The sequence below is a fragment of the Centroberyx affinis genome, unplaced genomic scaffold (assembly GCF_046629955.1).
Source record: "Centroberyx affinis isolate AG114_WGS23_722 - 3 ecotype Tasmania unplaced genomic scaffold, CSIRO-AGI_Caff_v1 ptg003328l_1, whole genome shotgun sequence".
NCBI classification, from domain to species: Eukaryota; Metazoa; Chordata; class Actinopteri; order Beryciformes; family Berycidae; genus Centroberyx; species Centroberyx affinis.
The window spans coordinates 271,419-293,218 of NW_027281329.1; the positions used below are offsets into that span (position 1 = coordinate 271,419).

The 21,800-nt window shown below is 42.1% G+C and overlaps 1 protein-coding gene across 1 annotated transcript; it reads right to left on the reverse strand.

Annotated features, from left to right (window-relative positions):
* Positions 1-6,524: 6,524 nt before the first annotated feature.
* On the reverse strand, positions 6,525-17,839 carry adcyap1r1b (adenylate cyclase activating polypeptide 1b (pituitary) receptor type I). The gene is made up of 13 exons (XM_071538702.1): positions 17,783-17,839; positions 13,645-13,747; positions 10,957-11,070; positions 10,374-10,477; positions 10,168-10,265; positions 9,077-9,209; positions 8,601-8,754; positions 8,423-8,483; positions 8,247-8,316; positions 8,039-8,130; positions 7,490-7,619; positions 7,050-7,091; positions 6,525-6,779 (listed from the first exon to the last, which is right to left on the reverse strand). The coding sequence occupies exons 1-13, from the start codon at positions 17,837-17,839 to the stop codon at positions 6,591-6,593; spliced, it is 1,347 nt and encodes a 448-aa protein (XP_071394803.1). The 3' UTR covers positions 6,525-6,590.
* Positions 17,840-21,800: the final 3,961 nt, after the last annotated feature.

Here is a 21,800-nt window from a genome sequence, read left to right on the forward strand (position 1 = left end):
TTCTGAGCAAGTGACCAAACCATAGACCCTTGAATGTCTGAGATATCTTTTACTGCAGGTGGTACAATATTTCTGCAGAATCCTACAAGATCTGCCAAATTTACTAGTGTTACCCAGTACAGTATACATTTTATCAATCCTCATCATCACACATCATTTATGAAAACTCTGCCCCATGGCATTGATTATTCTTTGTATGGGTTGCTGCTGAAGTGATAAAGGGCTGCTTTAGTTGCACGGACAGAAAGAGAGGTCAGAAAACATTATTCGTGACCTTAATGGTTTCAGTAGGTTTTTCATTTTTCAGTGTAAGAGCAAACTAACTGAGCTTTTATTTGACCCATACTGCCCAAAAAAGGAGAGCTGCAGTAACTACATTTTGTGTGTTTTAAATGTCAAAGGTCATGACTAGTGTTTAGAGTTCATCAGAACAGAAATTATACCCATAAATGCTACGAAATGACATACTGTTCATTTCTGTACCAACAATACTTGTGTTGAGACAGGAGACAATCTTTGAAGTCATTTTCTTCTGCCACTAATCATGCAGTTACTGCTCCTTGGTTTTGTAGGGCAGCATAGATGTCATTTTTCCACAACAACTTTAACCTTATGGATTGCAATTACATGCAACTAGTGTCGTTCATTAAAATGTTTGGACATTGCCAGCAGTGCTAGCCATGGTAATTTCACAACAATGCTGCTCCATCACTGCTGTTACTGGTGATTCAGCGCCACCTGGTCTCTTGAATGTCGGGCATTCCACTATAGTCATGTTACGGAGGGCATTCTTTCAGATTGGACACTTTCTTAGTTCAAGGGAAGATGCCCATTTTACAACCTGGCTGAACTCTATCAATGGCTCTGCATGCAACATGTTGCACAGTGCACTAGCGCACATCTGGAGCACTCAACTGTAAAAGCTATTTATTCCACAGATTGTTGTTTTTATGTCTTTGTGTGATAATGTAAAATAGACCTGAACTAGAGGTTACATGTATTTTATGAGAGTATTACATTTCCTACACCAGATTTATAAAATACTACCAGAGTAAATGATCACGCTACTGTATAAAACATTCAAAAAGCATCAAAAGGCAGTCAACTACCTACTTTAAATAAGATAACGCGTTTATTTATATGTTCAAAGTAGATAAATTAAATGTTATTCTCATATGCTGTAAAATTGCAAATGCAGAGAGAATTGTACATTTCCTTTTGTTGTTGTTATGAATGGTTTAGTGATACCCAGTTATTGATTCCTAAGCTAATACTAATCCACAACCTATTTCCTCTGAAGAATCACTTTGGGACCGCATAGATAAGCTGGCTTACAGTGTCTACTGTATGTATCTATGCTTTGATTTAACATGTCTCTCTATGCTTTGACTTGGTAGGCGGTGTGCAGGTACAGTATATTGGATGGAAAGGAAAAGAAGATTACTCAGTCATTGACCACTAGAGTGCCTTTACCATATAACCCACTGTTTCTCTTCAGCTCAGCTGAATTGAACCTAGGTTTAATTTCAATATCGATGTAATCTTGTAACAAAATCATATATTTAAGATTGTGATACTATACTGCATACTTGAGTCTATATTTTGAGCAACATAATGGATGTGCTTCTGTATTGCATTGGATTCACATTTTGACAAGAACATTGTGCTGAAATGAACAAAGCTTTTATCGACTGTAACTTTGTTCGGCCAGCACATGGCGGATGATATTGATTGAGCAATTTTGATTTGATCTTTCTGATGGAGAGCTCTTTGTACTGTGTCTGGACCTTGTTTTTTTTTTTTTTTTTTTTTTTTTTTTTTGGATTACATGCATTTACAGTGCCAGCATGGACAATGAAGTCTTTTTTCTTTCTCTTCTTTGCAAAAGTGAGCAGTGAAGTGAACTTTTCCCTTGCAGGTTCCGGTGTACTACATGAATAGAAGTTTCTGGTCTGGTGTTTTCTTTGGGATGGGGAAGAAGATTAACTGTACCCAATACTACAGGACATTTGAATATGTATGATACTAACAAAACACAATAACATTGAGCCAACAAGTTAAAAACATTTAATTCTCATAATTCCATAATGTACAAAAACCCTTCTAATATGTACACCAAAACATGAAGATAAAATCATATACTGTGCAGTCAAAGAGATCAAATGAAAAAGATGAGCTTATAACCTGATAGAGGCAGGCTGTGGTCACAGATGAGCTTTGCAGAGTAGACTAAGTGCTTTCCTGTACAAAAGTTACATTTACATTCAGCCATCAGTACACAGACTGGTGAGCCCCTTTTATTTCCCCAATCCCCACAAATGACTTGGTAACTGATTCAAACAGGCAATCAGTACTATATGAAGCAATTTAATAAAGATTACCACCATCAAAAAGCTACAAAAGCTTGAATCCCATTCAAAATATTTCCTCCCATGCTATTCAGTAATAGCAGATTTAAAAAAAAAAAAGTAGAATGTTCAGCAGTTTTATGGCACTTTACTTTTCCTCATGTCAATGAACCCCTGAAATGATTAACATTCAAAGGAAAAGTATTCATGTATATGGTGAGTAGGGGTCCTTGATGGGAAAGAGCTCCACTTAGATAAATCACTCACAGTTGAAACCCAATATCTGTGTTGTTCCCTCTTTTTTAACTGGCTCATCCACTCATTACAGTGAATATGATTAGCATAGAAAACAAGGACACAGTTCAATTTCCCTTAATGGCCTAAAATCTTTACCCTCCCTAGCGATTATATCTGCTGGTCAAATGAGATCAAACCATTTAACATGCATGCATCAGCCTACGAGAGAGTACAGAGGCATTACAATAGGCTTTATACTTCAACAAACAAACACTATCACCAAAAAAAAAAAGTATGAGAACAATTACAGCGCAAAATTTAAATGACTGCTATTCACTTAGAATCACAGAAAATTCCATTTACAAGGTACAATGTTGGCAGCTTGTTTCTGTCTCACACATTTAAACCGCGGAATTTATTTAGACCAGAAGCCACGACGGCAGGCTACACATCTTTTTCAAACACTTCAGCTAACTACTTCATAATTCAAAACAACAGGTTCAAATGAATATGCGGTTTTACTCTTATAATAGTAACATCTTAGTTTGACATCAACATAGTACTGGCAATATAAGGCTCCAACTCCCATATTAACACTAAGGAAATAATCCTGTACATAAATACGTCAACAGAATAGGCTCGTGACCCGGTGAGATTGTCATAATGTTTATAATGAACTCCACTGTATGCTGCTAAACATTCAACTGAACCAGAGCAGATATTGTGATTGTCCAGCCCTTTCCCAAGAGCAGGGAGAGAAGGTGAAACAGGGCCCCCTTATGGCTGCTGTTAAATCTGGACCAATATTATTACAGGCCAGACAAGGTACTGTATCATATACAGTAGAACAACGGACAATACAGTTTCCGGTCAGCCCTTCTGTTCATTCTACACCTTTGCATGGTCTGAACTGAATTGAAACAGCTTATGAGGAGAAAAAACGGAACATTCAAATATAACATTGAACCAAGGAGATGTGCTTATTTCTTTATCATTGATTATCAGTCATGAGAAATGTGTATTCTGCAAATAACCAGCAAATATTTGTTATGCTAATCAAATAATCAAAGAATACCCTTGTTTGTTGTTGTTTTGCAGTTTTACAGTTCCACTCTGTGGATAAATACAGCCATTTGTGGCTAACCCAAATTGTTTCCATCCTCATAAAATTAGAAAATCTATAAAATTTTATGGAACTTCAGAATACATCCCCCAGTTAAGTGGAAAATCCTCTCCAGGACACATTATGGAGAGTATCATCAACACAGTTCTCTTGTGATTTAGTTGCATGTGGCTCTTATTATTGTCCCATTATTCTGCTATAGAAAAGAATAAGGATGTGCCTAGAATGACACTTAAAACAAGGGAACGAAAACATATTAACCATTGCTGTGTGTGTGTGTGTGTGTTAGAGAGAGAGAGAGAGCGCTACAGTGTACACAGACCATAACTGATTTATACTTAATATAGCACTGGTTTATTCAAAACGGTAATCGGTCGTAGGTTGTTCCCATCTTAAACAAAGATGAGTTTAAAGTACTTTGAAGGCCTCCAGGTTTTAAATATTGATTTAGTCTAGCATCATAAAAGCACTTTGTTAAACCACATTGTTATATACTTTGCAGTTTCGTTTTGAAATGAAAGACAGAAATCTTTTTATCAACAGAAGTTAAAATACTTGTTTTGTGCATAAAGGCACTTTTGGAGACACAAAGTAGAATAGAACATTGGGATTCAGAGGATCGTTTAGTCAGACCAAAGGAAAAATCTGCAGTGAAATCAGCTGCGAAGCCAAGTCAGCTTCTGCAAACAGATACGGCCGTGCAAACTCAGTGAGGAGTCGATTATTCATCTTTGGAATGAGAATTACCCCCGAGTTAAAAGTCCCTCTCCAAAAGTTACATCCATCTCAATATGCCTCTTTTCAAACATAAGGAGAGCTAATATTATCATAGACAATTACCGCAGAAAGACAGAGATGCTGCAAGGTAGTAAGAGGGATTTGAAAAAGCCTAATCCCTATTAATTATAACGTAAGATTGATTACTCAAATTGTCATCTTTTCGGAAACAAATGAGGAAATTTTATCCAAAGAAAAAATATGATGTGCTGTGATGTTTCCATTGGTCTTCACTTAGACCAATACAATATTGAAACTACCTGCAAGAGGTTGTCGAACAGGCTCTGCTTTGAAAAATGACAAGCGAAACAGTAGCAGAACGCTTCGCCTCCACAACAGCCCACTAAACACTGAAATTTCATGAAAAAAAAACAAACCAGCAAACAAATTCAACATCCAATTAAACACTGAAATTTCACAAAAAAACAGTAAACAAAATCACGTGGACGAGAAACGCAATTCATGCAAGCAATTGAACTCATGATGCCCAGTCATGAGTGAATTTTCATTGACATTTTCTGTACTAACGGCTGTTTAAAACTATGGATGCCTGATCCCAGAGAGGACCCAAGGCTCCTTCTCAGGCCGCTCACTTCCAGTGCTAAGATCCCAGGAGGTTGTTTGTGGTCGTAGTTGGCAAACCTTAGCACTGTATACACATCCAAAGAAGATCCTTTGAGTCAAGCATCTAACCTTGGTAAATGTTTTTTGGCATTTTGTGTAACTGTAGAAAATATGCATGTCTTTCTCATAAATACTGCTCTCCTCGGTTTCACCCGTTACATCCAGATGACATTCCTCCTCGACATTCCTCAGTACGGTTGCGTTGGATTGTGAAAGAGTCTTTGTCCTCATTACATCGCTTTACACCAGTCACAGCTTACACAGGAACAGGTGGCTTGTGCCAGCGGAAACAATACTGTAGGCTGACGTCACTGAACTTTCATACACAGCATTGTACTGTACATCAAAAGCACTGAAATATTTTGGAGATGGAACGGTTCACTGTTGTTTTTTCCCATCAGCACCCAGGCTGGATTGGGTGAGTATTATTTACGTTAATAAATCCTGGTATGACTCTATAGAATTGAGTCATGGCCTCATGAGGGTCTGCTTGAAGCCAGCATGTTTCAGTTGACCCTTATTGTAGTTCAATCTATAAGGGGTGAATTCTCATCCCTCCAATTCCTGTCAGCATGTTTACCAAAACCAGGAAGTAGCTACTCGGTTGGTTGGTTGAAGTCAGGTATTTACATTAGGTTGTTCTGTTACCTATCTTGTGAATTAGCCATGTCACATGGTTTGGTCCACGCTATGTCACAGCAACTATATCCGCAATTAAAGAGAGATACTGTATAGATATGGTCTGACACAATTTTCATTGAGCCAAAACACATTTTGAGGAAAGGGTGAAGGAAGAATGGAAATAACTTCCTTTCCTCAGAGAGAATGGAATGATTACTGTGACCGACCATAGAGGGCACGAGCCCTCTAGCTGTAGTAATACAGTGGTCCACCTGTGCTATACAGCATATAGCACCGGAGGCCTTTTAACATTAACACAATGATATATACACAACATTTACTATGCCTCTCCTGCATGGTGCCAACCCACTTGGTAGACATCCTGTCTTGATGGATTCCATGCTAGATTCCCTACTTGTGTGAGGTCAGGCCCATCGGAAATGACGGGCCGCCCAGGAATAGGAATACTGAGTTTGGATTTCATTCCAGCTGCACCTGAACCAGGTCAAGGGTGGCGGGTGGTGATGATGGGATCTAAAGTTGGAGAGATTGTGATTCTGGATTTGGCACATGGGGTTCAGGCTCGGTCATGTTTCGGGGTCAGGCAGGTCAGACTCGAGGCTGCGCGGCGGGGCTGGGTGGAGTCTGGGCTCCAGCCGGCTCAAGCTTGTCGGAGGTGAGTTGGGTCTCCATTACGGTGGCGTCTGGGTAGGGGTTGGGGTACGGGTTTGGGAACGGGTTGGTGAGGCTGGTCATGGGTACGAGGGTGTGTGTGGGCTTAGCGGTGAGGTCGGTAGCATCGGGTCCGGTTGTGAAGGTGTCACCGTTGCTGGACAGGGCCTCTCCCCCCTGGCTGCTGTTCAGGTGGCCGGGGTCTCGGCCTGCAGGCTGGACATGCGGATCTGAGAGCTGCTCTTGCTGAGGATGGACAGCTGCGTGCCCCCGTTCACCCCACTGCTCGCCAACGAAGGATGCCGGTGCTTCAGGTCCACAGCAAAGTATCTGTTCACCGTCCAGCTGCGCCATTTCCTCTTGATCTCCGATTGCACCTTGAGGGATATACTTCACAAGGTCATTATTAATGGACCCCGCTGGAAAGACACAAGCTCTCTGTCCCTCAGTATCACTCTAGCCCTGTCTGTCTTGTACATGAAGTTGCAAATCTATTTTATTTTGTTTAAATCTGAGTTTAAAACAAATTATATTCCTTGTTGATATGATGTTTCAGTATTAATGCTCTGTATATATAATAAATTATGCATTCAGAAGACAAATGTGATGTGTGTGTCAGTTATTTCTTTGTTTTAAAGGAGCGTTACCTCTCCATTCAGGAAGCAGTAGAGGACAGCCACAACAAAACCCTGAAGGGACACAGAGGATAAAAAAAATGAGACAAAACTACTGGCATATCTAGTATATCAATAACAATTTATTAGATGTCTAAACAAATTCTTATATTACAACTATTTTAATAGTGCATCCTCATGCATTGTAGAAACAATGCATATAATTTAACTTTTTGTATCGACAGCCAAAAGGTAAAGTATTCAAATAATGAGCTGAAGTTGTTTTGCTGGTGTTCTTGTATTAACATTATTAAAAATGTTGGCCATAATCAAAAGCTGACAGTCTGTTCTCTTGGCTCATGTTTAGATCTTGATGTGAAATCATCCAATCATCTCAATCCTCCATTGGCTGTATGTTGCATTTTCCACTGTATGTACATTGACTGTCCCTCTGCAAGCCCAAGACCACTCACCTGGAAGGATCCGAGGCCGAGCTCGAACACCAGACGCTCTCTTTTACTGACGTTCTCAGGGGAGAAGGCAAACACGGTGTAGTGGATCCCAAACAGGGGAATCAGTAGCAGAGTGGAGCGGGCCAACCTCCTGCCAAGTAACACACACCACATCATCAAGAGAGGAGCAGTATGTTGCTTATAATTAGGACACAGTGTGGGGTTGTCTTCCAAATTTTGCGGGAAAAAGGAAAGAAGTAACTGTATGTCACATGTATGTCTAACTGCTAACTGTCTGATAATTGGCACATTTACATTCCCATTTAAGTATGGAAGTTATAGGGGGATTATACATTTGTTGTAACAACTAATGTAAAGAGATGGAGAGGGAGAGCAAGAAAAAAATAATGCAAACACATATTTAACAGACACACGGTGTGGACGTACAGTGATGTGATCTCATGAAATCTGATCTTTAGAATCACATCCAAATAATAAGTGTAACTCTAGCCAATACAACATTTTCAATGCCAGGCAACAAAGGTACAAGTAAAAACAAGCAATACTTACAGGTAAATACTGGATTCATTTCCACCAATGTCTGGGGACTGCAACTTCTGGACAAGGATGATGATGATGCCAATGAAGAGGACAAAGTTGATCTGTGGGGGAATATAATGTGAAAATCCAGTAAATTCTTGGTAAAAAAGTATTGTTCTTGTGTTCAGGTTTCTCAAACAGTTGACATGAGAATAGAGACATATCAGTGATAACGCACCATAATTGAGGCCAGCACAGGTCCCTTTATCACCCACCAGATGGCAGCATTGTCATTCATATCCCAACACCTGAGAGAAGAGGTAAAAAAATATGCAAATATTCATCATATTGGACAGTCACCACATATAAAGACAGCCTCCAACTTAGGACTAAATTCTGTGGACCATAACGTACCCTATGTCATCGAAGTGCAGCCTCAGCACCGCCCATATGGTCACACAGACTGTGGGGGTTCCTGATTGTAACATACAAAAATATAATGCATACATTAACATATTGGGCATTTAATCACTTGATCATATCAAGATCAAATCCAGCAAGTCAAGTCAGGGTCTGATGGCAGATGTCTCACCCCAGCCAATGATGATGTACCAGTAGAAATATCTCCTCTCAGGGAAGAAGGTTTCCACCAGTAGAGTGAAGAGGTACAGACCCTCGATGAACAGCCAGAAGTAGTTAGAGAGGACGCAGTAGTGGAAGAACACCATCACCGCTTTACACTCCACCTTCAAGGAGAAACAGACAAAAACTGTGATTAGCTCGAGTGCATTTCTGAAGAGGGAGTGCAGGTATCTAATCTAATCATCAAGGGGCGATTTCAAGGAAGGGGAATGGAATTCAATTTGCTCACACAAATTACTGAGTATATTCCCCAAGGTAAGTATGGATTTCGGGGAAAATGTGAAAACAAAAAAAACAGAATTAGGAGAAGAAAAATAATTTACCTGCCCACCACTAAATTCCTTGTTACGTTTGAACAAATCATTGACTGCCTGTCACAAAAGAACAGAGACTGGGTTGGTGTGTGTGCACATTTGTCTTACTCACAGTGTGTATGAAGCAGTGCTCGCTGTCCTCCTTGGCGTAAAGCACGCCGTCTTTGATGAAGACGGAAATGGCTCTCAGGATGAATGACACAAATAGGTTCATGTGGATGAAGTTCCTGGTGCAGTGCAGTTTCCTGTGTTGAAAACCAGCATCAGTAACTCAGCATTGATGAATTCTGTGTCCCCTTCCCCTTACAGTATGACCGTAAAACTTTCACACTTTCTCTAAATACACATCCCCAATGAAAGCCAGACAGAAAAATAGGGCAGAATTACTAAAATATCATTAAAGTTGCCATAGATACAGGTACTTGTGCATAAGCCTTGAAATTCTGCTTGTATTGTTATACAGTATTGCTCCTGTTTGTTAGTCAAAACGTGATAGTAGTTGTAGTACTAGCAGTAATATTTTTAGGCGGTAGACCTACAAAGGTAATTCTATAAATTTTAGCACAATTCTTTACAAAATACTGGTAAATTCATGCATAGCCATACTACTGTGGACCAAAATAAATTATTGCCTGTCTCTAATAAAGGCCTGGTCTTTTGTTGATGTAAATACATTTTTTTTTTTTAAACTTTCATTACTGGAAGTTTTACGATATGTGCCTGCACCTCATCATCACCTCATCATGAAATTCTCTATGGCTTTTTACCAAGCAATCTATAAAGATTATAAAGACTATTAAGATTCTTTATAGATTCCTTGACTTCAACCATGGAATATTACTTTCCCTTCAGCTTGTCCCCAGACTGCATGCTGTTTTTCTCTCTTCCTGCAGACAGAGGAGTTCACTGACTGGCTGCCTCTCTACCCTGAGGACCGCCGAACATTTAGGACACACTCCCTCTGTCCTCCACCTGAATCCCCCTTCGAACTTCACCTCACTGGACCCTGAAGCACCGACACTTTCCACTGTCCACCACCTCTTCCCCTCACCACCTCCACGTTTGTCTAATGAACTCCCCTCCGAGACTTGTTGGCACCGTTCTTGCTGCGTTGTCGGGTTGTGTCGCCCAACTGCTGTTTCCCCAACACCACACCCTGCTGTCATACACCAACAGTGACTGATCCAGGTTGAAATGTCTCACCTGAACCTGCACAGGATGACCATGGCCGTGGTGAGGGACACCAGGGAGGTGCTGTAGCCCACGGTATACAGAGCCTTCACTGACACATAGTACATATCCTAAACAGGAGACAACAGCACAATAAATATACTTGTCAGTGTGACAGCTGACAGATACTTAAAACCCTTAAACAGAGACGGCGGAAGGCACTTGAGTGGTTTGCTTACCGGATGGCTGCTGTTGCCGTCATCAAAGAGGCAGGCGTCTACGTAGTGAGGGAAGGTCTCAGACCAGCCGAACTCAGTACAGTTACGGCTCACCTTCCCCAGCTCTGTGAACACAATACAGTATATTTGATGATGGTTTATTTTGGCAGAGAGGATACACGACTGAGGTTCAAACAAACACAGACTTTACATCTGCCAGTGTCAGAAGTACATCTGGCGTTTGTAGTGTGGAATCAGGAAGAGAGGTAAAGTTCATAAATTAATTATATCAGTTAATAGGGCTTCAATAGAGTTTTAGTATCTTGTGGTATAAATGTTGTTTTGGAGACTTTTCCACACCGCCAAGGATAAAATTCTGGGGTAAACACTGAATTCTTGCAGGTTCTTTTGCATTTTTGGCATGAAATTGGTCAAATTTAAACTGTATTGTCTCTTGTGCTACTGCACTGCAATATGAATAGGGGTTTGCTCTTTTGGGTATAAACAAGTTGCTTTAAATAATCCAATAAAATGAACTTAATTCATTTCAAATTGTAATTCAGCATGAGTAACATCCCAGCTGCTGCTGCCATCTGTAACTGACCGTAGTCTTCTTCGCTCATGAACTCAGAGAAGAGTTCAGGGCAGTTGACCTCCACCACTTCGCCAATCCTGGCAGGCTGCCAGCATGTCAGGTTGTCCCAAAACCATTGGCACCCTGGGGACACAGCAGGTAGAGATATATATGAGTGGTTTCATTCCAAAACACTGTATGCCTATTTTGGGAAAAATGCTACCTGAGCGTCATCTACAGATATTTCTAAATCACAGATCTCCAAAAACATAACTTACACAAAAATCATGTGATGTCATTTTGAACAAGCAAGGACCATTTTTTTTTTAATTAAACTCTCATACTGTCCACTACAGTTCTGCCCCTCCCTAAACAGAGTATCTGCTGCATGTAGGGTCCCGCAACCCTCCAAAGGACAGAATTGTTGCTGCAGCTTGTTTATTTGTTTGTTTGTTTGTTTTTAAATAAAATATGAATATGAAAGCATCATTTTCTGCCAATATTGAATCATGGCAACAGCCCAAATGCCAGTCATTACTATGTTATTTTGCATATCTAGGAAAGGAAGAGACTACAGAGAGTCTTGGTAGCGTGGGGATTGACTGGGTAGTTAACTTGATGAGGCTTTGTCACCCTCTGATATACGAAGATATAACGAACAAAAAAGATAGATTTTAGAGAGAAGACGATTAGTGAAATTTGTTTCTATGTTTTTGTAAGATGGTATTTTAGTACAGGCTTTGCAGTTGTGTCTAGTATCCACAGCTGGCTTCATCATTGGGGGTCTATTAAACATACAAGTAATGGGTGTGGGTCCATACAGTAATGTTCTAGCTAAAAGTGAAGTCTGATGAAGATGTAGATTTCCAAATTTAGGTTACAGTGACACCCTAAACTGCCTTGTCTTTAGCCCCAGCCTAGCTAAGAAGAGTCAGCTCATCATACTAATGTATTTTCATTGACAGCATCATTTTAGTGTGACATTGTGCTGCCAGCTCTGTCCAGCAGGTGGCAAATGAATGCTACAACACAGCTATAATTAGCCTTTTAATTCATGTGATTAAATGGATTTCATAAATTTTCTGATATTTGATGGAGAATTTATTTAATTCAGTCTGTTGGCCCATGGTTTCTATTTTTTGACTGGATTAGTGCTGATATTTATTCACTAGCCAGAAACGGGCAAATGGAAATGCAGATATCAGTCAAATGGTTAGTATCCCAAATGATTACATTACATTACATCCCTGTCTCAAGGATAATAGCATTAAGCTGGCTGGTCAGGCTATAACTTGGAGGACTAAATGGATTTCACATAGCACAGGTTGTGCGGCCATTTAATAAGTGTGAGTGTGTGTTTGGTATAACCGCCGGTGACCTTGCCAGACTGTCATTGAGATTCACAACCATGGTGCTGTCCCTCCCACCCACTCCACCCCCTCTTCCCTCATTGACCCCAGCCACCTTTTTACTGTTAAGAGCACATGGTCAGAGTTACATTCAGAGAAATCAGGTGCAAAGCTCCACCCTCCCCCATTTACCGTCAAACCCATCCCTCTGTATTGTCCCCCAGTGTTACTTCACAGAGTGTATATAGAAGAGGTCATTGTGTTTCAATATCAGTCACGTAAAGCAGAACTGCAGCATAAGCAGCTATACACTTCACTGGAGTGCTGGAGAGAGAGACATTCAGTGTGACAGCACAGCATGCGGCTCCTCTTTTTAAGCTGAAACAGTGTTAGTATCCCGGGCCAGCTGTGCTGCTGTCTTCCCAAATTGTAACTTTCACCTTCCATCATCACAATACACACAAACATGTCCATGCATGCACACACAGACACACACAGTTGAAGAGAACTGCTATATTTATCTTCAGTTTCCTCACAGACACTCTTCAGATATTCCTAGAATTTCATTTTCATGTTAAAACCCTAAAGGTTTTTCAGCATTAATAACAAGGAGTCTCTCACAGTAGACGTCCATCCTTGCTCCACTGAGCGCTGTGTTGTTATTTTAACAGCACAGGCCAGAGTCAATAGTGGAGTGACTCTAGGGAACACAGTACGGTGGAAGGGGTTTGGCAATAGGAATAGCAATACAGAGCCAGTGCTCCAGCACCAGCAGCTGATTGTGATGGTTGGAGGGATGAAGACCCTGTCTCAGTCTATTTTCCTCTTTATCCATCATCCAATCTGTCAGATGAGACGCCTGTCACTCACTGGCGCACTGGTCAGCTTGCATTTTTCATCATAAGACGCTGTCCATTTAGAGCCTTCTGCTTCACTCACAAACAGAGGCACAGAGTGCAATGCCGTAATTAATTTACTTTGTTGAGTTTCTCTGTTGGACCTACATTGTTATTTGTTCTACAAAACACACACAAAACAGGCTCACACACACACATACACACATATACACACACATTTCACAAGCAACAAGTCTATCTAATGATCTCTTTTTGCAGACAAGCCGGTCAGACTCAACTCCCATTTGTAGAATTATCTCCCGCTCATTAGTATGGCACCCCTGAAGTTGTTCTCCTTATTAATCTCTGTGTTTATTCTTGTTTTTTAACCAGCTCCCATTGAACACTGCTACAACATAAACGAAATAGTATTTAAAATGAGGGGGATGAATTAAAGGCTACACTCGCTCACACAAACACAGACACACAGCTACACACAGACACACAGCTACACACACACACACATGACCTACCAAATTCTGGATCATTTCCTGGATCATCTGAAGCGATCTTTTCCATGCATTTCTCTTGCTCTCTCTTGATGACACAGTCAGAGTGCCCATGCTGGCCTGAAACCTAGAAGACAGCATGAACACACACACATACACATAAACATACACACACACACACACACACCACACACCACAGAGAGAAAGAGAGGGAGAGAGAGAGAGAGACAGAGAGAGAGAGAGAGAGAGAGAGAGGGAGAGAGTCAATTTATTAATGATTAATTTCTTGTTACATGCTTTTGCAATATTGTTTGTTTGTAAACTATCATGTCAATATAGCACATTGAATTGAATTGAACTGGAGAGAGAGAGAGAGAGAGAGAGAGAGTGGGAGAGAGAGAGAGAGAGAGAGAGAGAGAGAGTCAAATGGTTAAGGATTACATCACAGCAGAGGAGAAGGACCCAAAGGTAAATTGGAAGACGCTGCTTCATTAGTTTCACCATGTGGTTCACACCACAGTGTGGGAGAGGTCTTAGCGCTGGGACCTGTTTAACACTCAACCAATTAAACAAACCATTTCAGAGCTGCTGGCATTTTCCCAGTGTTAACTGACCCGGTGGAGAGGCATTATCCTACTGAAAACAAGGCAGGAAAGACACTCAAACATGCACTGTTCACACTGGACCATGGCAGGCATCGCTCCCATCTCTAGGGACCGCAGACACACAGACACACAGGCTGTTATGGTAGCTAAAACACTTTCCAATAGCTTCAACACAGTGGAGACCAGAGATCAGAACAACAGCCAGAACCCCGGAGCTACAACCACAGACATGGAGGTCGCGTCCAGGAAGGCCCTCCTCACAACCCCTCTCTGCCCGCTGACAGCCGCACAATGCTGGGCCGGCGCTGGGGGTCAGAGCGGGGTGCAGATGGAGGCGGGTGTCTGGCAAGGGGACGCTCTTGTGTCTTTGTGCTGGCGTCAGCCTGGGAGACGCCGCGTCACAGCTTTACGAGGCGCACCAGGGGAGCGCTCGGCTATTATTCACTGACGTCAGCCGCGCTCATTGTGGACTCATACACATAAAATTCTGCCAGGCACCGGTGTAATAGAAACACATTACTTATTGTGCATCGGCTGGCAGCGGTGTTAAGTGAGTGTAGACCGGTGTTAAGTGAGTGTAGACGCACACTGTCTGCATATGCGCTGTATGAAAGGCCACCAGCAGACTAACAGTGCTATATGCTCTAATACACTAGTGACTGACAACACACATTTCGTGAATTTCTATGTACATGGCAGCCAGAGGGATGGGTGGGTTTTGGTAAAGGTACAGTAGCGAAGCCAAACATTTTGTGTGATTGATGTAACTTAGCTGTGTGAGCCTGGGAAAGTTTAAGCATGAGTTTGTGTGTGCTTCTATGTGTGTGTGTGTGTATCCTGTGTAGTCTCCTGTGACTAATTATATCACTATCTGTCCATCCTGGATCATCATACTACATCTAATTAGGTCAAACTAACTGTGTATGCCCAGCTTGATCAGCTTTCAGAGTGCATGTACTTGTGCGTTCGTGCGAGCGTGTGTGTGTGTGTGTGTGTGCGTGTGTGTGTGAGAGTACGGCTGCATAATGCTTGCTAAATGATCACATGGTCAATGGAGAGAGCCATTATGTCATACCATATAAGTTTAAAACTAATCCAGTCATTAAATCACTGCGTACAGCACCACGGCTTCTGACCCCACTGCTACTTCACTAATATATCACACTAACACTACTTAGCAGTGTTCTGTGACACCTCCTTTAACCTCAATGTAGGATATTGGTAATACCAGCTTCAAAGAAATCAAATTTAAGGTCAAAGCTGCAATATGCACATTTTTTCACATTAAAATAACTAAATAAATACTGTAAGTCTGTCTGTCTGTGACCCCACATGCCTAAATAACCCTGTTTACCTGAAACTGGCTTTTCAATGATCTTCAGGAGGTTTTGGGGACAGCAGGACTTTGCTGCCTCAAGGTGAAGAGTTGCACATAGTAGCTTTAAAAGTACCATAGTTCAGGGTCATGTAAAGGACAGCCAATGACAGACACAATATAACCAACATCATAATGGGACACAAAACAGAACAGTTTAAAACGTGTAAAAACTATAGAATATGATATGAATATAAAACATTTGCATTAAAAAAAGCACAGACTTTTCATGTCATTACAGAATGGTCGTGGACCAATCTGTGTGTGGCCTTTCTATGTCATGGTGTGACAACCTCATCATCAGCTAATTGCCCTGGATCACGATTTCACGAGATTATTACCAACTCACCATGAGACAACAATAACAAACAGGTGTTGCTTGGATAGAGGCATGGCATCATTCTGCCAAATAATCCCATTCTATGTATAATATTGAATTGAGTATGGGAAAATAGAATAGCAAAAGTCATGGCATTTGTCTGACAATAATTCAATGCTATGTACACTATAGAAAGAAATTAGTTAGGGAAAAACAGCAAAATCGACAATTAGCTATTGGAGGCAGTCATCCATTATCATTCCCCATACATTTGGCTGGTGTTTCATCTGGTGATCACCTACTATGATGCTAACGTGTTAAAACTGTTTCTCTCCAAATCACCCAGATTCATGAGCTCACAGGAGCTGACAGTGGTAAGTTTGGTGGAGATGTATTGTCTGTTTTAATTAGCAATGGTAGTTGCTAGGCAGCAGCTAGTGAGTGAACCCCAGACGACAACAAGACAACGCCACAGCAGAGAGCCTCTTTAAATTAGAAGTCATTTCACGTTACTGGCCAAACATCATTACTGCCAACATGGAGGATTATTCTTGAAAAATAGCCCCTCTCCCCTTCCCCTTCACCCACTCATGAGCTATTGTGCTAAGACAGTTTTCTTTTTACCATAATGATCCGCTCACAGTTCGCCATTACCACAGGTAACTTCATAAAAGGTTTGTGTGTGTGTGTGTGTGTGTGTGTGTGTGTGTGTGTGTGTGTGTGTGTCCGTGTCTGGATGTGTGTGTGAGGCCTTGTATCATGAGAAATGTTTACTATGAGTCGGTCATGCATACTGATGAGGGCAGTGTCAGCCGCCAACCCTCACCCAGGAGGGATTAGAGTCCCAATTTACATAAACAGTCATGTACCCCATTACATATACAGTCACTCTCTCTTTCTCTCTCTCTCTCTCTTCTAATTCAATCTTCCCGCCTTCCCACAGTGCAATATATAGACTGTGTAATTTTGATTCCCATTACCCCTCCACAAACCCTACTCTCTCTTTCTCTCTCCCTCTCTCGCAACATAACCAAGACCTATACAAGGAAAAATGCAAAACGACCCCCAATATTTCGTACACATGTTAATAGAACCTCTCTGTCCTCCCTCTCACCCACCCAACACTCTCTCTCCTCTCTCTCTGATGCTCTTCCCCGTCTCTCTCATGGACACATCCTCATTTTCAGCAGACCGCTTTGCTCATACAAACATATCTCTCAGTTCCTCTGACAACACTTCAGATCACAGCCAACTACTGTAATGGAGAATCACTTTACTCGAGGAGAGGAGAGGAGAGGAGAGGAGAGGAAAGGAGAGGAGAGGAGGAGAGGAGAGGAGAGGAGAAGAAGAGGAGAGGAGAGGAGAGGAGAGGAGAGGAGAGGAGAGGAGAGGAGAGGAGAGGAGAGGAGAGGAGAGGAGCAAGTAACCGTAACAAGGAGCTTCTCCTTCCTAACAGATTCGACAGGAATAATGTTGAATAAGCAATGAATAAATAATGAGAATGCATCCCTATCTGTTATTCCAGCCACTCGCTGATCAATAAATTATTAACGAAAACACTGCTTTATCTGTTGCCTGTTATTCATGTACAAGTGCATGAAAATGAAGCCTCAATCCCTGTTTGAATTTATTCAGGTACAGCCCCACCTGTTGCTGAGTTGCTTTTCATTTCATTACTTTTGCCAACACGTACGCAAGGAAGTACACTCACTCACGCACACGCACACACACACACACACACACACACACACACACACACACACACACACACACACACACACTCACACATAAATTGAAGTTAGGCTACCCATTTTCCCTCCGAAACTGCAAAAAAAAAAAAAAAAAGGTTGGTGATCGGCTTACCAAGGGCAAGAGGAGGAAGAGGGTGTGGATCAGCGGGCTGATGGTGGCAGCGGACATTTTGTGTTCCTCTGAGTTTCCTATATAGACTGAGCTCTTATGGGCTTGACAGGCGCACAGGACAGGATGCTGGTCAGCTCACCTTGGGATCTGAAAAACACAAAGGAGTAGGACATTAAGAGACACTGAAGGGGGGTGGGTGGAGCGCGGGCGGGGCTGTTGAACATGTCTTTATAAAAGAGTGTGCACAGTATATTCAATGCAGCATATATATCGAATGTACCCACGTTTGTCTGCATCGTATCCACCTGAGAGACACAATTAAATCGAAAAGCTAAGAGATTTGTAGACTAGAAAAGGAGAAAGACTAGAGAAAATTTAAAAAAAAGGTTGTGTGTGCGTGCATGCATGTGGTTTGTGCATGTGCAGTTTATGTGTGTTTAATAACATAAGCAGGTGATTTCACTGATTAGCACACCTTCAGCCAGAGAGGAGGAACTAATCAGTGAAATCACCTGTTGTAGTCTTTGGTTGAAACGAAGACCTGTATACACTCGGCCCTTCATGGCACACGGTGTGACTCCCCTGGTCTAGAGCATCTTTCAAGTCACCTGTCTAAAAGGTTACAGACTGATGCTGATTCTGATGCTCTAGCTCTGGAAACACCTTCACATTTAACATGAAAGAAAGACAAATTAAACCTATACCAAGGTGATGCAAACCTTTAGTAATTTCAGAAAATCCCTGTGACCCCAACATTGAAAACACATATAAACTGGCTTCTTTTATATCACATATTTATTTATGACACGCAAAAACAGTTAATTTCCCATACAGTGAGATACAAAGTTTGCTCTGAATGACAGTTATGTAGAAGTATGACTGTATGACTTTTATAGTGGCTTCTGTGACCATTACAAACCATGGCATTAGCTTTGCATTTAAAAGAAACAATGTGACACAATAACAACATGATTTCTGTCATTTTCAGTGCCAGGTATAAAAGCAGTTTGAAAACGCACTGAAAAGGCTCCATCAGAACCTCCCACTTCATTTCCCCTTAGAGTGATTGGAGAGATAAGATTGGCACCACACTTTCTACCAACCACTGAGAAGTTATCGGGTGCATGTCTGCATATGAAATGACTGTTTGGCTTTACAAACCGCGGGCCAAGACTAGCATTTGGGTGTCTGAGAAAGAGCCATTTGGCATGCGAGCGTGTGTGTGCGCACGTGCATGCATCCGTGCAAGTGTTTGCTCATGCATGCAGCATGAATGTACGTGCCTGGAGGGTTAGCTTGAGCCTAGTAGAGCCAAGTAGCAGGATGACTGCTCGGGCCATGTCCCACAGGGTGAGCTTGGCATTCTTACTCCACCAGAAACCTGCCAGAACCAAGTCCCCCCTCCTGCCGTTGTCAAGAGCAACAGCTGAGAGGGCTGCTGAGTTTGGATCTGAACGGGACCATGTGGACCTGGAACTCCCTTCTGCTCCTTCTCCTGCTCTACTGTACACAGACACTCTCAGATATAGCGATTAGCTTCATTTTTTTGGCAGTACGTTATTAATCATTGAACCTTAATGATTGTTGGCTCACCTTCAAAGCTCAATATATCTTCTTTACATGGCCCCAAAATTCATTGTGTATGTCTGTAGACGTTTCCAATTTTGCAGATTTGAGCAGATTTGAATAGAGGCCTGTACATAGAATATGAAGGTATGAGAAGACCATTCATACTTGGGTATGGGGCATTAAGTCACAGAGGGAAGACACACACACAAGCACACACACACGCACACACACACACACACACATGAAAAATAAAATGCAGGGAACATGAATGGAAATCCACAACAAACTAGCTTTGCCAAGGCCACCATAATGCCTCCTCTATAGAAAAAGCTTTCATGGTGAGTGCTCGAGCACAGTCGCCATTAATTCAGTTCTAAGGGATGAAACCAGTCATATGTTACAAGCCACAAAAATACTGATGGTATCTCATCCTGCCTGGAGTATTGGTGTGTGTGTGTGTGTGTGTGTGTGTGTGTGTGTGTGTGTGTGTGTGTGTGCGTGTGTGAGTGAGGGAAAACACGACAATACAACTAAGGTGATATGTAGATACACGTAGTTATCCGCAAACAAGAAACTCCTAGAAGTGTGTGTGTGTGTATGTGTGTGCAGCAGCTGCTCAGGAGTCTTCCCTATGGCCTGAATGAAAGTTGACGCACAATCTAAAAGGCACACACAGCCTTGGGGAACACACACACACACGCTCGCACAGACATGTTCACCCCCTTCACCCAAGACCAAACATACACACACAAACACACACACTCACGCAAACACACACCCAGTAACAGGCACATGTATAATGTACACCTGTAGTGTACAGGCATGTTAATTACTTCCACACAGATCACCTGCAAACACTAGACTTTATCTCGCTTTGGGTTGATCTGCTTTATGATAGCGCCAATAAAATGCACCATGTTGTAGTTAAGAGGAGGAAGAGGAGTGACTGAGAAACTGAAAAGAGAGGAGAAGCTGCAGTAGGAAAAGAGAGCGAGAGAAAAGGCAGACATAAAAACACCACAGAGAGGAGAAGAATTAGTGGCTTCCTTTCTCATCCACGGAGGAATGTGTGTGTGTGTGTGTGTGTGTGTGTGTGTGTGTTAAGAGAAAATATTTCTCTCCAGAGCACAAGGGAAAAGAGAGCAAGAGATTCTTAATGATCACTCTCACCTATAGTGAGAGATGCAGTTGTTATGAAGAGAGAGAGGCTTAGAAAACTCTGTGATGAGAGGCATCATTAGAGTGTGTGTGTGTGTGTGTGTGTGTGAGAGAGAGAGAGAGAGAGAGAGAGAGGGAGAGAGAGACAGAGAGACAGGGAAAGACAGAAAGAAAGACATACAGAACAAGGGAGATAATCATAATCATGATCATAAGAGAGAGAGAGAGAGAGAGAGTGCCTCCCTGCTATGTGTGTTCATGTCTCCTTTGATGTGACACTGGAGCCCATTCAGAGCAGTTTTGTCCCTCAGCACATGCATTGGTCTGGCTCTGACAGCTGTTGCAGCCTAGAGAATGGAGGCATGCACCAGCACATCCCCCTCCACTTATTAACAGGCTCTCAACTCTTAGTTTCTCATCACCCTTCCATCTAAACACATAGAGCCCACTGACCTATGCTTTTTTCACTGTGTAATGTGGTTTACTTATGTCCTTAGTCAATGCAGCAGCAGAAGAATGCACTTCCACAGAGCAAAGTCCTCCAGAAAGAGAATTATTCTTCTCCCTGGTTCTCCAAGAATCATCATACGGTGTGTTAATCCAGCGCTGGGCTGCCTAATGCCTGCTGAATACTCCAGTAAGTCACTCAAGTCTCTAGCTCTATATTTAGACCGAGGAATTATGAGAGGAATTAATATACACAGACATGACTTAGTCTTCATTATTTTTGAGGGAAATGGGAGGGGGAGGGGTTGCACATATTACATAGGGAGAGTATGAAAGCTGTCCTGGTTTCTCGCTCCCATTATGTCCCTTTTTTTCCCACAATTCCTTAGGGAACTACATAGTCATGGGACCAAGGCAAAGACATCTTGGGTGGAAACACGAGTAAAGGAATAGTAATGATAAGATCACACACACACACCCCTGAGGCAGAGAGACACACATACCAACAGCAGCCAAATAGCTGAATTTACCCCCGATTTCCACCCCACCCAACTAACCAGTGCAGCGTGACAAAAGTGAGTGTGAGCAGGGCGAGAGAGGAGGAAGACAGAGGAGTGAAGGAGGTGCGGAGAAGAAGCACTTATCTGAGGTGGGGTAGGTATGATAGTGGCTGGTGATGCCATCTCCGCTGTGAGAGTGCTGTGGCTCTCCAGCATGACCGAGTATAAGCGGGGAGACGCCTGCATGGCTACACCTTGACGCCCAAAGGCCACGCATCTAACGCCTGATCTCCATCTCTTCAACATGTGGGCGGAGGAGTGACTGACTGCCTGCTATGGATCCA